We start from the raw sequence: 16253 nt of genomic DNA on the forward strand, positions 1-16253 counted from the left end.
GAATATGGTTGCCCTTGTATTTGGAGCATAGATATTCAGAATTGAGAGTTCCTCTTGGTAGCTTTTACCTTTGATGAATATGAAGTGCCCCTCCTTGTCTTTTTTGATAACTTTGGGTTGGAAGTAAATTTTATTCGATATTAGAATGGCTACTCCAGCTTGTTTCTTCGGACAATTTGCTTGGAAAATTGTTTTCCAGCCTTTCACTCTGAGGAAGTATGTGTCCTTTTCCCTGAGATGGGTTTCCTGTAAGCAGCTAATGTTGGGTCCTGTTTGTGTAGCCAGTCTATTAGTCTATGTCTTTTTGGGGGTGGGGGATTGAGTCCATTGATGTTAAGAGAAGTTATAGAAAAGTAATTTTTGCTTCCTGTTATTTTTGTTGTTAAATTTGGGTTTCTGTTCTTGTGGGTGTCTTCTTTAATTTTGTTGGAGGATTACTTTTTGCTTTTTCTATGGTGTAGTTTCGTCCTTGTGCTTGTGTTTTCCCTTGTCTTATCCTTTGAAGGGCTGGATTCGTGGAAAGATATTGTGTGAATTTGGTTTTATCATAGAATACTTTGGTTTCTCCATCTATGGTAATTGAGAGTTTGTCTGGGTATAGTAGCCTAGGCTTCCATTTGTGTTCTCTTAGGGTCTGCATAACATCTGTCCAGGGTCTTCTGGCTTTCATAGTCTGGTGAGAAGTCTGGAGTAATTCTGATAGGCCTACCTTTATATGTTACTTGACCTTTTTCCCTTACTGCTTTTAATATTCTATCTTTATTTAGTGCATTTGTTGTTCTGATTATTATTTGTCAGGAGGAATTTCTTTTCTGGTCCAGTCTATTTGGAGTTCTGTAGGGTTCTTGTATATTCATGGGCATCTCTTTCTTTAAGTTTGGGAAGTTTTCTTCTATAATTTTGTCGAAGATGTTTGCTGGTCCTTTGAGTTGAAAATCTTCATTCTCCTCTACTCCTATTATCCATAGATTTGGTCTTCTCATTGTGTCCTGGATTTCCTGGATGTTTTGAGTTTGGTTTTGCATTTTCTTTGATTGTTGTGCCCATGTTCTCTATGGAATCTTCTGCACCTGAGATTCTCTTTTCCATCTCTTGTTGCTGATGCTTGCATCTATGGTTCCAGATTTCTTTCCTAGGGCTTCTATCTCCAGTGTTGTCTCATTTTGGATTTTCTTTATTGTTTCTACTTTCCTTTTTAGGTCTTGGAAGGTTTTGTTCAGTTCCATCACCTGTTTTTTGTGTTTTCCTTTATTTCTTTAAGGACTTCTACCTCTTTAGCAGTGTTCTTCTGTATTTTTTAAGTGAGTTATTGAAGCCCTTCTTGATGTTCTCTACCAGCATCATGAGATATGATTTTAAATCCTAGTCTTTCTTTTCGGGTGTGTTGGGGCATCCAGGACTGACTGAGGTGGGAGTGCTGGGTTCTGATGATGGTAAGTGCTCTTGGTTTCTGTTAGTAAGATTCTTACATTTGCCTTTCGCCATCTGGTAATCTCTGGAGTTAGTTGTTATAGTTGTCTCTGATTGGAGCTTGTTTCTCCTGTGATTCGGTTAGCCTCTGTCAGTAGACCTGGGAGTCCGGCTCTCTCCTGAGTTTCAGTGGTCAGAGTACTCTCTGCAGGCAAGCTCTCCTCTTGCAGGGAAGGTGCACTGATACCTGCCGTTCAGACCTGCCTCCTGGCTGAAGAAGAAGGCCCGAAACAGGGCCTGTCCCAGAAGATGTGTTGCCTCTGCAGTCTGCATGCTCACCTGCACAGACTAGTCTCCAAGGGACACTGGACACAAGATGGCTCTCTCACCTGCTCTGGTGGTCAGAGCCCTCCCAGGCAGACACCTCTCCTCTGGAGGGGAAGGTGACCGGATGTCTGGAGCCTGAAACGGGGTCTCTCCCAGAGCTGTGTCGCTTTTGCCTGTTCCAGAAGCTGTGTTGCTTCTGCAGTCCGCTTGTTCACCCTTCTTAGTCCATTAGCTGACCTGTGCAGACTGGTCTCTGAAGGATCTGGGACCCAAGATGGCTCCCTCACCTGCTCTGAAAGATCTCTCCTGGGTGACACCTCTTCTCTGGTGGGGAAGGTGCCCGGATGTCTGGAGCCTGAAGCGGGGGTCTATCCCAGAAGCTGTGTTGCTTCTGCCTGTTCCAGAAGCTGTGTTGCTTCTGTAGTCTGCACTCTCACCTGCGCAGACTAGTCTCTGAAGGATCCGGGACCCAAGATGGCTCCTGATTCTATAACTTGACTATTATAAATAGTGGTATAACAAACATGGGCATGCAGATACCTCTGTAGTTTGCTGCCTTTGATTCTTTTGAATCTATTCCCAGGAAGGGTATAACTGGGTAATTCGGTAGTTCTATTTTTAGCTTATGAAGAACATCATACTGGCTGGGCTAACTTAGATTCTAGTTAGAAGTTCCCTTTCCCCAAATCTATAATTTGTTTAGGTGTTTTGTTTTGTTTGTTTTTATGATTCCCATTCTGACTGGAATAAGATGGAGCCTTAATATAACTTTAACATTTAAATTTATTTATCTGTGTGTGGGTATACATGTAGAGACCAGAGAATAACTCTCAGGAGTCAGTTCTCCTCTCTCACCATGTTGTTGGAGATTGAACTTATGTTGTCAAGCTTGCCTGCATGCACCTTTGTCTGCTGAGCCATCTTGCCAGCCCCTAAATCTAATTTTGATTTGAGTTTCCCTACTGCCTAAAGATATTTATTATTTTTACATGTATTTATTGGATATTTATATTTCTTCATATTTTTATGATGTTCTTATACCATTGTCAAAACATTCAGCATCTGTTGGCTATTATTAGAACTGGTATTTTTTTTTTCCTACTGAATTAAGTTTTAAAATATAAACCTAACCTATCTGTTTCTTTCTTTGGCTTTTGTTATCTTCTAAAAATTATTTTAAAAGATCTAATATCTTTTAAAATATCTGCTCATATTTAGCTAAAATTCATATTTAACTAAATATCCACTCATATTTAGCTAAAATTCATATTTAACTAAATATCTACTCATATTTAGCTAAAATTCATATTTAACTAAATATTTGCTCATATTTAGCTAAAATTCATATTTAACTAAATATCTGTTCATATTTAACTAAAATTCATATTTATCTAAAATTCAGCAAGTCCTGCTAAACCCATTTTCCTCTGCCTTTTCTCTCTGAAGGGGCTGAATTACCACTTTGTTGTCAACTTTCAAAGAATTTTTCTAAATATTTCCAAATCACCTGCTCATTAGCAAAAAGAGTGAGGTTTCTGGGATCTTTTTTTTTTCCATTGTCCCCACTGTGCCTTATTAACCATTCCAACGTTGGAAGACTACTCCAAAACAGAGGATGAAAACCGAAGAGAACCGAGAGATGGATGCAAATCAGTTTTGGTTGAGTAGACAACTGCTAAAGCCAAAGTGCAATGAGAACAGAAGCCAAGAGGGTGTTAGCAGAGGTATTTTACCTGCCCTTGATAACTTTACACAGGCCACTGTCTTAGTTACTTTTTTTTTTTAATTGCTGTGACAAAACACCATGAGAAGGCAACTTACAAAAGAAAACATTTAATTTAGGGGCTCAAGGTTGCAGAAGGTTAAAGTCTATGACCATTACACAGGGGAACATGGCAACAGGCAGGGAGGCATGGGACTGGAGCAATAAGTGAGAATTTACAACCTATCCACAAGCAAGAGGGAGGGAGAGAGACAGAGAGAAAGACAGAAACAGACAGAGGGAGAAAGGTAGGAGATTTTCGAAGCTTCAAAGTCCACCTCCATTATCACACCTCCAAGGCCTCCCCTCCTCCTAATCCTTCCCAAAGCAATTCTACCAACCGGGAACCAATCATTCAAATATATGAGGCCATGAAGGCCATTGTCATTGCCATTCAAACTATCACATCGGTAAATGTTAGATCTGTCTTAGAGATGTCATATCCAAATTGATCAACTAGTCAGGCCCCCATAGTTTATCAATAAGGTAAGGGAATTTACAAAGAGGGAAAAATCACTATTCCAAGGTCAATCAGCTCATTCTAGCATTGTAGAAACTACCTGGCTTTTGTTTGTATACCTTTCTTTTCAATTTTCAGCTACATGGCTATTTTCTACTGGCCAAGTTATAAATAACCCTGAATGACTATATAAATGGTCATTTACACTGAGTTTTGTGATGTGTATTGATACCAACAATTGCCCAAAACTTTAAATTCACAACGCATCAGATATTCTTCTCTTTTCTTATATAAACTTTGTAAGAAGTTTAGCATCTATGATCATTAGTGAGATTGATGTATAGTTTTGTTGGTAGTATCCTTTCACATTCTATATTGTGGAACAGATTGGTGTTAGCTCTTCGTTAAAGATTTGATAAAATTAGGCAGCCAAAGCTTTTATTTGTGGGGAGAGTTTTATGGTTGATTTAATCTCATTGTTTGTTAGAGATTTGCATAAGCTATTTATATAGTTTTGACTTAATTTTGGTTGGCTAAATATGTCCAGGAAAATCCTTATTTTCTAGGTTTCCTAACTTTTCAAATAAAGCTTTTCAAAGCATTCCCTAATAATCCTGTGGTTTTCCATGGAATCTTTTGTAACATTCCCATTCATATCTTATTTTATTAATGTGTATATTATCTGTATTTTGTTAGTTTGGCTTAAGGGGTTAATCAGTCTTACTTGTTAATTAATTTAATAATTAATTAATAAGAAACCAACTTGTGATTTGAATGTGAAATGCCCTCCATCGGCTTGGGGATTTGAATACCTGTTTGAAATTGATGGCAGTTGGTATAGTATACAGGTGTGGCCTTGCTGGAAGTGGCAGGCCATTGGGAGACAAGTTTGAGAATTTAAATATTTGTGCCATTTCCAGTTCAATCTCTCTGTTTCAAGCTTATGTGTCAAGATAGGAGCCATATCGTGTTCCTGCTGCCATGACTTTATGCCTCCATCGAGAACTCTAACCCACAGATAAGCTCTCCTCTATGTCCCCTTAGTCATAGTGCTTCATCAACACTCCCCCACATAATCACTGGGCCCCACATAATCACTGCGCAACATTGATGGGATGGATTGTTCCTTTAGTCTCAATGTCATTAATTTCTGTCCTGATTGTTGTTATTTCTTACAACCTACTGCTCTAAGGTGTTTGCCTTATGCTTATTTTTCTAAAATCCTGATTTGCATCATCAGGATATTTATGTGAATTATATCTTGACTTAATAAAATAAAAGTGCTCCTAGCTATACACATTTCATATAAATACACATATAGCCAAGTGTGTTTCCATTTATGATAGGAATTTAAATTTTTCCTCCCTGACTTTTGAATGGCTCATTGGTTATTCAGTAGTATACTGCTCAATCTCCAAGTATGTATGTAGATTCTGTAGCATCTGGTGTTGTTGAGTTCTTTTATTTAAACATGCTCTGATAATCCAGGGAGTAATCTTGATTTCTTTTTTTTTATTAGATATTTTCTTTATTTACATTTCAAATGCTATCCCAAAAGTTCCCTATACCCTCCCCGTGCCCTGCTCCCCTACCCACCCACTCCCACTTCTTGGCCCTGGCTTTCCCCTGTACTGAGGCATATAAAGTTTGCAAGACCTAGGGGCCTCTCTTCCCAATGATGGATGACTAGGCCATCTTCTGCTACATATGCAGCCAGAGACATGAGCTCTGGGGGTACTGGTTAGTTTATATTGTTGTTCCACCTATAGGGTTGCAGACCCCTTCAGCTCCTTGACCTTTTAAAGACTTGTTTGGGGGCTGGAGACATGGCTCAGGTAGTTAAGAGTTTGTACTACTTTTGCAGGGAAGTGGGGTTTGATTTTTAGCACCTACATTTAAACATGGCACAACTGCCTAATACTCTGGCTCCGTTGGGCTCTCACATATACACACATTCACATAACATAATTAAAACCATAAATCTTAATAAATCTGGTTTTGTGCTAGAATGGTATATTTTAGAGAACATTCCAAGAACTTCTGAGAAGTATGTGTATTGTGGTTTTGTTGGTTGAGATATTCTATAGATATTTGGTAGGCCTGTTTGATTTATGGTGTAGTTTAATTCTGAAGTTTCTTCATTTTTGTGGATGATTTTTGTGGGCGATTTTTGTGTAAGAGTGAGGTTTTGAAACTGTACTATTTTCAGGACTTATCATCTTTTATGTTCATTGGCTTTTAACAATGAAACATTATTTACAATAGCTACATCTTAATAAGCTGTTGTTCCCTTTATTAATATGTAATAGTCTTTATCTCTTCTAATTTTGGTTTAGAGTTTACCTTATCAAATAGTCCAATAGCTGTGCCAGCTTATTTCAGCTTCTACTTACTTGATAGATTGACTTCCATCCTTTGAGTCTCAGTCAGTAGGCATCTTTGATCCTGATGTTTCTCTTACAGGCAAGAGCTAGTTCCATCTAGATTTTTTTAGTTTTGTTTTTAAGTCCAGAGAACCTGCCTGTGTCTCCTTGATAGTGAGTTAAGAGCATTTATAATTAAGGATATTACTGGGAGATGATTGTGGATTTCTATTATTTTAATGATTGCATTTCTGGTTGTCTGGATTATTGCTTTTTCCTTTACTTTCTCATGCATTAGTATTAGGGGTTTCTGATTTACTGTATTAGATGTGATAGATCTCTTGCTACGTTTCTTTTTTTGTTCATGTCTTTCCTATCCTATTTTGAATGAGACATTTTTCTCCCATATTTAGTATTTCTTTTGGTATCTTTTGCAATACTACCTTGGTTGTCATGAACAACCTTGCCTTAGTATTGTTTCTCAGTGTCCTTATTTTCTATCAGTTTTGAGTGATAAATTTGCTGGATATAACAATCTTAGTTGTCAATCATTTCATGCTCTTGTGCTTTTGTTACTAACAAGAGTTCTGACACTATTATGCTAGTTCTGCTTTTCTTGGAGAGTAAGCATTTCCCCCAATGTAGCTTTTACTATTGCTTATTTGCCTTCCAGTTTTTAGGAGATTTTTAAATTTGTTTTTGAGAATTTCATACCTGAGTATTGTTTTTACACCATTTTCATACCTCTCTTCCCACCCCTCTCACGTTCCCCTACTCCCTCTCAAATTATTGAAATCTTCTCTAATTATTTTAGTTACATATATACACAAATATTATCTAGATCCATTCTGTTTATCCATTCTCTCCCCTCCCCCTTCTCTCCGTCTCTGTCTCTTTCTCTGCTGAGTCTTTAGTTTCTAGCTGACTGCTAAGGATTGGATAACCTATCTGGAAGGGTTGGATGACCTATCAGGAAGCTCACCCCACAAGAGCACTGGTTCTCCCTTTCTCTGGAGTCATTTATTTCCTATAGCTCTTCATCTATGGACAAGGGCTTGTGAGCTTTCTCCCCGTCTGAGTTGGCAGGTCTACTGGTGTTGTTATAAGCAAGTCTTGTGTATGTAACTTTATTGTTGAGATTTTATGGGTGCAGCTTCCCTATCATGCTTAAAAGACATTGTCTCATCCCTTGGCTCTTAAGATCTTTCTTTTTCACACATCTGTAATGTTCTCTGTGTTTTAGATGTGTCAGTTTGGGATGAGCACCACACAGTCAGTTGTTCTTTGTATTTGACCAGTTGTGGGTTTCTATAAGAGTTTCTACCTACTGCCAAATAAAAGAAAAAGCTTCATTAATGATGGGTGAGATCTACACACACACACACACACACACACACACACACACACACACACACACACACATTTATAATAGAGTTAGAAATTATACTGGGTTAGCAAGTTGGCAGTAGTAAATTCTCTATGGTCCATAACCTCGCTAGTTTTAAGTTTACAATGCCAGGCATGGATTCTCTCTCGTTGAGCAGACCTTAAGTCCAATTAAACAGTTGCTGATTATCCCCAAAATGTAAGTGCTGTTGCTGCACTATTGAGGACATCTTGCCATATTGGTCATTGTTGTGGTTCATGGGCTTTACATGGGTAGGAATTCACTGACCTACCCTTTTGGCAGCTTGAATAGTACCTGTGGATAGTATAGAGGTCCTCCTCATAAGAGGCTTCCACAGAAGTTCCATGGGTTCTTAGGCTTGATCTTTTGCTCTTGTCCTGGATTTCTGGGTTGTTGTGATCACTTTTATCTGGATTTGTCTAGTTTGTTGCTTGGCTGTAGTATTTCCTTGACCTTGTACTTTATTACTCTCTCTTCTGCTTGGTTGAGCCCATTTAGTTGCTTGAGCTTTTCATTTCCAATGTTTCTATTTTTTCCTACTTTAATATCAATTTTCTTGCTGATTCTTTGATATATACTGTCTATTTTCTCATCCACTTTGATTAATTTTTCTTCTGTGTTGCTTAATTTCCTCTCTAGTCTTCATCTTTGTTATTCTTCATTCTTTCTCTTACTTTTTCCTTAGTAAGAACATAGTCCATAAAAAAATACTGTGTTCTAGCTACTGACCTGGAAGTCTAGCTGTCAGAGGGATAGAAGAATCCAGACATGGAACAGGCGGGAAATATAGAAGAGAGGGGATGAGCATTAATGCAAAAAGAAAAAAAAACCCACAAAAGTTCTGATGGATAAGGAGTCAGTTACACAGCCCAACAAATAGCCTGCCTCTACAAAGTGACTAGTTTGAGGAATACTTTAGTGGCTCTTCAATTAAATGGAACCTTATTTCCTAATCTGGATACACCTGGGATCTGGTGTATCACATACACACACACACACACACACACACACACACACACACACACACACACAGATCACTTGTTTCTTATCCAAGCATCCTCATACACCTGGGATCTGGTGTATCACACACACACACACACACACACACACACACACACACACACACACACAGATCACTTGTTTCTTATCCAAGCATCCTCAGAATTGTATTGAACATATCTATTGTGAGGAATATTCTGCTGGTGAGTGAAAAGAGATGTGGAATGCAGAAAGGGGCAAACAAGTGGCCTACAAGCATAGTTCAAAAAGAAATAGTCTCTACCTAAGTGCAGATAGTGGCAGCTGACATAGCAATAGGGAAGGTTTAACTGCAGCATTAATTAAGCATTTTAGGTTAAAAGGTTTTTTTATCTTGTGGCCTGGAAAAACCAGATATCTTGTTGCTATAACTGAATACTTAACAAGAGGTTCTACTTAACATCAATATACATGGAAGAGACAGCTTTTTATGAGTAGCAGTAATATGGATAATTGAGTTGTATGAATACGAAATGTGTACAGTAAATTAAGACTAATGTGCATCAGTGGAGAAAACCTATTAGCATTCATTAGTTAGTCCTGTTTATGGTTATTTTTTAACTGACAAAAAGCCTAAAGCATGCCTCTCATGCAAGCCAGAAGAATGAGTCATTCAAACCAATTTTCTGAACCGGCAACTACAGTACTTTCCTTCAATTTCCCCTGCCAGTTCTTTGTTGTTGTTGATCTCGGATCTTTTGAAACAGAGTTTCAGATTGCCAAGACTGACCTTGAACTCCCAATTCTTTTGCCTTCCCTTCACTAGTATGTGTCATTGTATGTGGCTTAGTAGGTACTTTTTTAAGGCAGACAGTAGTGTCTATGAAGCAATAATGCTAATAACAAGGGAACAACGATGTAATCCCAATTAATTTGCTAAGAGTTGTTCCCTATTTGCCATTATTAGGTTGTTTTATATTGAATGGTTGTCCATGTATTGGAAAAGTGTGTGTGTGTGTCTGTGTGCGCGCGCGTGCGTGTGCGTGGGCATTTCAATTGGCTAGCCTTTAATTTCTCAGAGGTTCATTTTTTTTAAAGAATGTTGGATTAGCAGCAATATATTTAATAAATCTGCAATTTACCCAGAATTTCAATTTATTTAATAGGGCTTTAAAAATCCTGAATTAATATATTTTTTCTTTCAACTCAAAAGATCCTTCCTAACTGACAGTTCTCAAAAGCTGAGCAACCTAAAGCAGTATTCTAACTGGTGTGGGCACAGGTTCAGAGGCTGTGATAAAAGACTGAGGGAAAAGGTTAAAAGGAAAGAAGTATAAACATAGCCACGGTAAAAGTCAGCCCCTAGTGATCTCACTTAGAGACTTCTATCCCCTAAGAGTTCTATCATTTAATCATTCTTACTTCCCATATTCCCTAGAACACTTAATGCGGGTGGGCTGGATTTTTATTTAACCAGATCTCTCAGTGGGCATATAAACTTTAGACAATAATTCCCTTCTGGGGCTGGGAGCTGAGAGCTTTTTTAATTTGTGTATCTCTGCCACTTAGTGTGTTTATTGTTCTGTGCATACTAAAGTACATTAAGTGCTTGGGGAATAGGTTAACGATGGATGAGATGTCCCCATTACTCTAGATGGAATTAATACTCTAACAGGTGGAACCCACTTCTGTGCTAAGTAGAACATTATGTACAAAATTCACTAGAAAGCCAGGTCTTCAGGGCCCTGCTTTGCTTTGCCTATCCTAGTGGCTCTTCCTCCTAGTTTTGTTTTTTCCAGAGTTCCCCAGCCTGAAAACGTCTTCTGCCAAGATTACCCTGCTCGAAGGGAATGTTTACATTGTGCTAGATTAGTAAACACATTCCTAGCTTTTGCAGAATGCCCATTGGCAAGTAGTATGCTAGGAATGTGTTGAAGAGATGAAGATAATATACTTTGTACTTACTTCATATGTTTAAAATTAGGGATGCTGATTACAGAATTTTGAGCTGGAAGCCATCATTCAGGTTTTCAGCACCAACCTCCTTGTTATAATAATCAGAAGTCATACTGAGTTAAGAACCTATGGGGGACTTTTGGTATAGCATTGGAAATGTAAATGAGCTAAATACCTAATAAAAAATGGGAAAAAAAATAAAAGGATAAAATGGAAAAAAAAAAAAAAAAAAAAAAGAACCCAGAGCCCTCAAACGGGTGATGAAACAATCAGGCGAGGTGGGTGCTTTTGCTCTCTACAGTATGCATACAAGGAAATTTGATGCCACCAGTGTTAGGTAACCTTCTCAGGATCTCACAGCTAGAAAGTAGTAGAGCCAGAATTCAAACACAAGTTTGTCAGATTTCAAAGCCTGTGTAAAGGTAGGAAAAGATTTGCCGACGTTTGATGGAGCTCTGATTTGTGTGCACAGTTTGCAATGCCATGGGGCTGCTTTAGCTGCCATATGGACTTCCTTTTTTTTTATTAGATATTTTCTTTATATACATTTCAAATTTCAAATGCTATGCCAAAAGTTCCCTATACCCTCCCTGCGTCCTGCTCCCCTACCCACCCACTCCCACTTCTTGGCCCTGGCATTCTCCTGTACTGGGGCACATAAAGTTTGCAATACCAAGGGGCCTCTCTTCCCAGTGATGGCTGACTAGGCCATCTTCTGCTACATACACAGCTAGAGACACAAGCTCTGGAGGTACAGGTTAGTTCATATTGTTGTTCCACCTATAGGGTTGCAGACCCATTCAGCTCCTTGGGTGCTTTCTCTAGCTTCTCCTTTGGGGGCCCTGTGTTCCATCTTATAGATGTCTGTGAGCATCCACTTCTGTAGTTGGCAGGCACTAGCATAGCCTCACACGAGACAACTATACCAGAGTCCCTTCATCAAAATCTTGCTGGCATATGCAATAGTGTCTGGGTTTGGTGGCTGATTATGGGATGGATCCCTGGGTGGAGTAGTCTCTGGATAGTCCATCCTTTCGTCTTCGCTCCAAACTTTGTATCTGTAACTCCTTTCTTTCATGGGTATTTTGTTCCTTATTCTAAGGAGGAACGAAGTGTCCACCCATTGGTCTTCCCTCTTCTTGATTTTCTTGTGTTTTGCAAATTGTATCTTGGGTATTCTAAGTTCCTGGGCTAATATCCACTTATCAGTGAGTACATATCTAGTGATTTCTTTTGTGATTGGGTTACCTCACTAAGGATGATATCCTCCAGATACATCCATTTGTCCAAGAATTTCATAAATTCATTGTTTTAAATAGCTGAGTAGTACTCCATTGTGTAAATGTACCACATTTTCTGTATCCATTCCTCTGTGTTGAGGGACATCTGGGTTCTTTCCAGCTTCTGGCTATTATAAATAAGGCTGCTATGAACATAGTGGAGCATGTGTTCTTATTGTCAGTTGGAATTTCTTCTGGGTATATGCCCAGGAGAGGTATTGCTGGATCTTCTGATTTTATTATGTCCAATTTTCTGAGGAACCGTCTGAGTGGTTGTACAAGTGATTTTCAGAGTGGTTGTACCAGCTTGCAATCCCACCAGCAATGGAGGAGTGTTCCTCTTTCTCTACATCCTCACCAGCATCTGCTGTCACCTGAATTTTTGATGTTAGCCATTCTGACTGGTGTGCGGTAGAATCTCAGGGCTGTTTTGATTTGCATTTGCCTGATGATTAAGGATGTTGAACATTTTTTCAGGTACTTCTCAGCCATTTGGTATTCCTCAGTTGAGAATTCTTTGTTTAGCTCTGTATCCCATTTTGTAATGGGGTTAAGGACTTCCTTCTAAGCATCCCTTTCTTTTTCAGAAGTACTGTCTTCCCAGGTTCATTCTTTAGGGAGGAATTGCCTTAATTCTGTCTCGTCTCCTTCCTCAAGAGCCTTCAGGAACCTGTGATCAGCTCCTCATCTCTTCTTTCTAAATGAAAGTATTCCCCATTCCTACTTGTGGCTACAAGGTTGGGAGAAGTTAGGATGTAAAATTATGGAGCAGAAGTCAGCTCACCACCTGCTTCCTGTTTTTTTCTCTGCAACACAGATTGAAGATGGAGGCAAGGCAGCCTTGTCTCAGAAGATGCGGACTGGTGATGAGCTGGTGAATATCAATGGCACTCCATTGTATGGCTCCCGCCAAGAGGCCCTCATCCTTATCAAAGGCTCCTTCAGGATCCTCAAGCTGATTGTCAGGAGGTAAGGCACAGGCATAGAGGCCATTGAAAAGTACTCTATCATTATCATCAAGAAAACAGGTATTTCATCTGTGCAGAATAGTGCAGACAACTAAAGAAGAATGGACAAAGGGCCTTTGGTTCATATTTTGACACTGCTGTACACTCATTGCATGCATTCATGTAAATGCTTCTTCAGAACTCATTTGTTCTTCTGAGGACTCAGTGACTCAACACATGCAAGGCACTTCCACTCTGGGCTCCTGGAGCTCAGGCTTCCCTTCTCAGTGGTCGTTTTCCTGTCTTTATCTTATATACATACCAAAGCTTCTACATCATTGTTATTATTAAAAAGTGATTATTAGAGTATATCTATGATGATATAAATTATTTATAATCTATTATTAGAGGAAAATGTAAATTACCTTCCATGAGCTTTCTTTCTCCCTCTGGCTACTACTGTTTTCCTCCTTTTGTTTTTAGTGAGTCACAAAAAGCAGAGTCTATCCTTCCTGCATATACATTTTTTTCCTTCTCTTAACTTTAGGATCCCTGTGGTCTGAATTTGGCACCTGTAATTCAAGTGTAATGGCTATCAAAGGCACAAAATGTTGCCTCATTGTCAGAGCCAGTATATTATTTTCAGTCCTTATCATATATGACATCAAAAGGACATTTGATAGTTGGTCCACATTATGAAACTCTTTTATGAAACCCTGACTTTTATCATAGTCTATTTATGTCATTGACTCCTACTTTTGTGGTTCCTATTTTAACTGGACCCCTTCATTACTAAACCATTCCTTTGACCATCCTTTAAACATTGTCTTTTTGGCCATTCTACCTTTTCTAACTTCATCATAATATAGAAATGATTATATGGAAATTTTTACCAGCTCCTCCTCTTTCAATTTGTATTTATATGGGGATGATTCTGTGTCTTCTGTCCCAGACCAGATAACCAATTTCATCTTGGACATTTACACTGAAATGCACATATAGCATTCCAAGTACAGTATGCTGCTTCAAACCTAACATATCACTATATTGTCCACAAAAGCTTCCTATCTTGCTAACACCCCAGCAACAAACCCAGAAGGAGAGCTAGCATCAATTCTTTTATTGATCACATATAATAATCAATTTATCCAGTCTTTTTCTAAAAGAGAAAAGGTAACAGTATTGGATACACCGGAAGGATTATATAGCATCCCATTGGTTTACTGCATGATCTTCTGCTACTTAACATTAAGCCATGCCTTTCCAGATATAGGCATCATGGTAAATAGTGCTGTATACTGCATAATAGCTACAACTCTCACTGATTCCATCTTGTATGAATGGTTCCTTTTTTTTCTATTCTAGGGATGGAATCCAAGGCCTTAAGTATGCTTGCTAGTCAAGTCTTTTCCACTATAGATAGGTTGGTTATAATTTATATTTTAAGACTTCATACAAGGACCACTTGATAAGGGTTCTTCCTTAGTATGTGATAGACTCATGGATGTTACTCCTTTGTTCTATCACATGGAAATTAGGGTTCCTTGCATAGTGTTATTATTGTGAAGATTAAATGATATAACTTATACAAAATGCCTTTTACATAGTGGATTTTCCCTCCCAAGTCCTAACCAGATCTGAATGTGCTTAGCTTCTGAGATCAAGGTGGTTTGGCCGTAGACACATAATGCTCTATCAGGGAATTTCAGTTCTCTTCTCTGAGGTACTGAAGTAGAGCATAATTGGGGTAGGCAAACACTGTTAGTGGGGATGTATCAGAACTGCAATGTACACTATACCCTAGTCTATAGAATTTGATTTGCTGGGTAAACAATTAGGGGCAGCCAATATCTGAGCAGAAAACATGGCGCTTGGTGAGATGCTGGTTGTAGACAGGCAAATGCACTAGTGGAGTGTGAATACCATCAGAGACGTTTGAGTTTACTCCCACAGATGAATGTGAAGATGCAGGGTTTTAACTGCTCACCTTGTCTTCATTCTCTCTACTGGCACTAGCTGCCACTACAGAGCCTCACTTAGGAGTGGCTATAGTTATAAACTTGGAGATAGCAGGGGCCTTTGGTTTTCATGATATGAAAGGCACGATGGCTTGCAGTACCTACCTTCCTTTCTACCTTTTCAGCACCTCCACTTCAGCCCTTTCTGCTTGAGGCATTCAATGCATAATTTATGAAGTGGTGCTGCCCTCTTGTGGAAAACTTAACTTTCCCTTCTGACCTGCTGTGGGCAGGGTGTAGGAAGCTATAGTTACTAATTTTTTAGTCACAGTTTCCCCTCCAGTTTATAAAAGAGGTCTCTGTTCTTCATAAATTAGGGCATAACAGAAGTGCGATGTGCTTATACTTTATAAGTGTCCATCTTATTGACTTAGACTTGAGTAACACATGGTTTAAGTAAATCACTGACAATGCTGGGCTTCAGGTCTTGCCTTAAGTCCTTTGAAATTCATGACCATTCAAAAAGACTTTAGAAAATGGCTTACTTTGAAAACCCAATCCAACTTGTATCTATCTATCTATCTATCTATCTATCTATCTATCTATCTATCTACCTATCTATCCATATCAGTCAATCAATCATGTGCACATGTATGTAAGTGCAGGGCCTTGTATATGCTAGGCAAGCATCTATCTCTGAGCCTCCTCTTGTCTCACCTTCCTCCAATGTAAGTAATTTCACGCCATGACATGTCTAACGTGCTCTAAACCTCTCTTGTTTTGTCTTAATCCAATCACTCCTGGTTTCTCACCTGTACTATTTTGAGCGCCTACCCACTGGCTTCTCAGCATTCAGTTTCATCTATTTCCAATCACTCCATGCTCTGAAAAGGCATCTTAGCAGGCCACTTCTCTACTTGACAAAAATAAAAAATAAGAACCATAATGCCGTGCTGTTTTCAAAAGATTTATTTTATATGGATAGACTATTTAACCACATTAAAGACATCATAGTCATAAGCCGATTTGAATATTTTGTTATTTAAAAATTTTATGCAATGTATTTTGGTCATACTCATTTTCCTCCCTATCTATTCTCAGATCTAGTATCCCAGTTCTATATCCACCCAACTTTGTACCTTCATGGATTTTTAAAATAATTACCAATCCAATTAATGCTGTGTATATACTCCTGACTGTGTGGTCATCTACTAGACCGTTTTCATCTACCAGGGGACACACTCTTTAAAGAATCTACCTTTTACTCTCCTCGCAGCTATTGAGTACTGCCAGCTCCTCAGCTAGGGCTAGGACTCTGTGACTAAGTGATCAGTTTGAACTAAAAATCATGATATTTAAATATATGAAGTAAACTATGTTAGCACTGTATAAAGAACAATTATG

General features: G+C 38.7%; 1 protein-coding gene and 1 long non-coding RNA gene across 5 annotated transcripts in view; one reads left to right on the forward strand and one right to left on the reverse strand.

Moving 5' to 3' along the window:
• The window catches only part of Shroom4 (shroom family member 4), a 237506-nt gene that overhangs the window by 108083 nt on the left and 113170 nt on the right, over positions 1 to 16253 (forward strand). For all 4 annotated transcript variants that reach the window (XM_006527549.4, NM_001040459.2, NM_001313764.1 and 1 more), the window contains one exon: positions 12762 to 12913. In XM_006527549.4, coding sequence (XP_006527612.1) covers positions 12798 to 12913 — 116 coding nt within the window. In that variant the 5' untranslated portion in view covers positions 12762 to 12797. Of the gene's footprint in view, positions 1 to 12761; positions 12914 to 16253 lie in introns of those variants that run through there.
• 5430428K19Rik (RIKEN cDNA 5430428K19 gene) overlaps positions 1 to 16253 on the reverse strand; it is a 122288-nt gene that overhangs the window by 55656 nt on the left and 50379 nt on the right. The gene's annotated exons all lie outside the window — the stretch shown is intronic.

The sequence above is a fragment of the Mus musculus genome, chromosome X, assembly GCF_000001635.26.
Source record: "Mus musculus strain C57BL/6J chromosome X, GRCm38.p6 C57BL/6J".
NCBI lineage: Eukaryota > Metazoa > Chordata > Mammalia > Rodentia > Muridae > Mus > Mus musculus.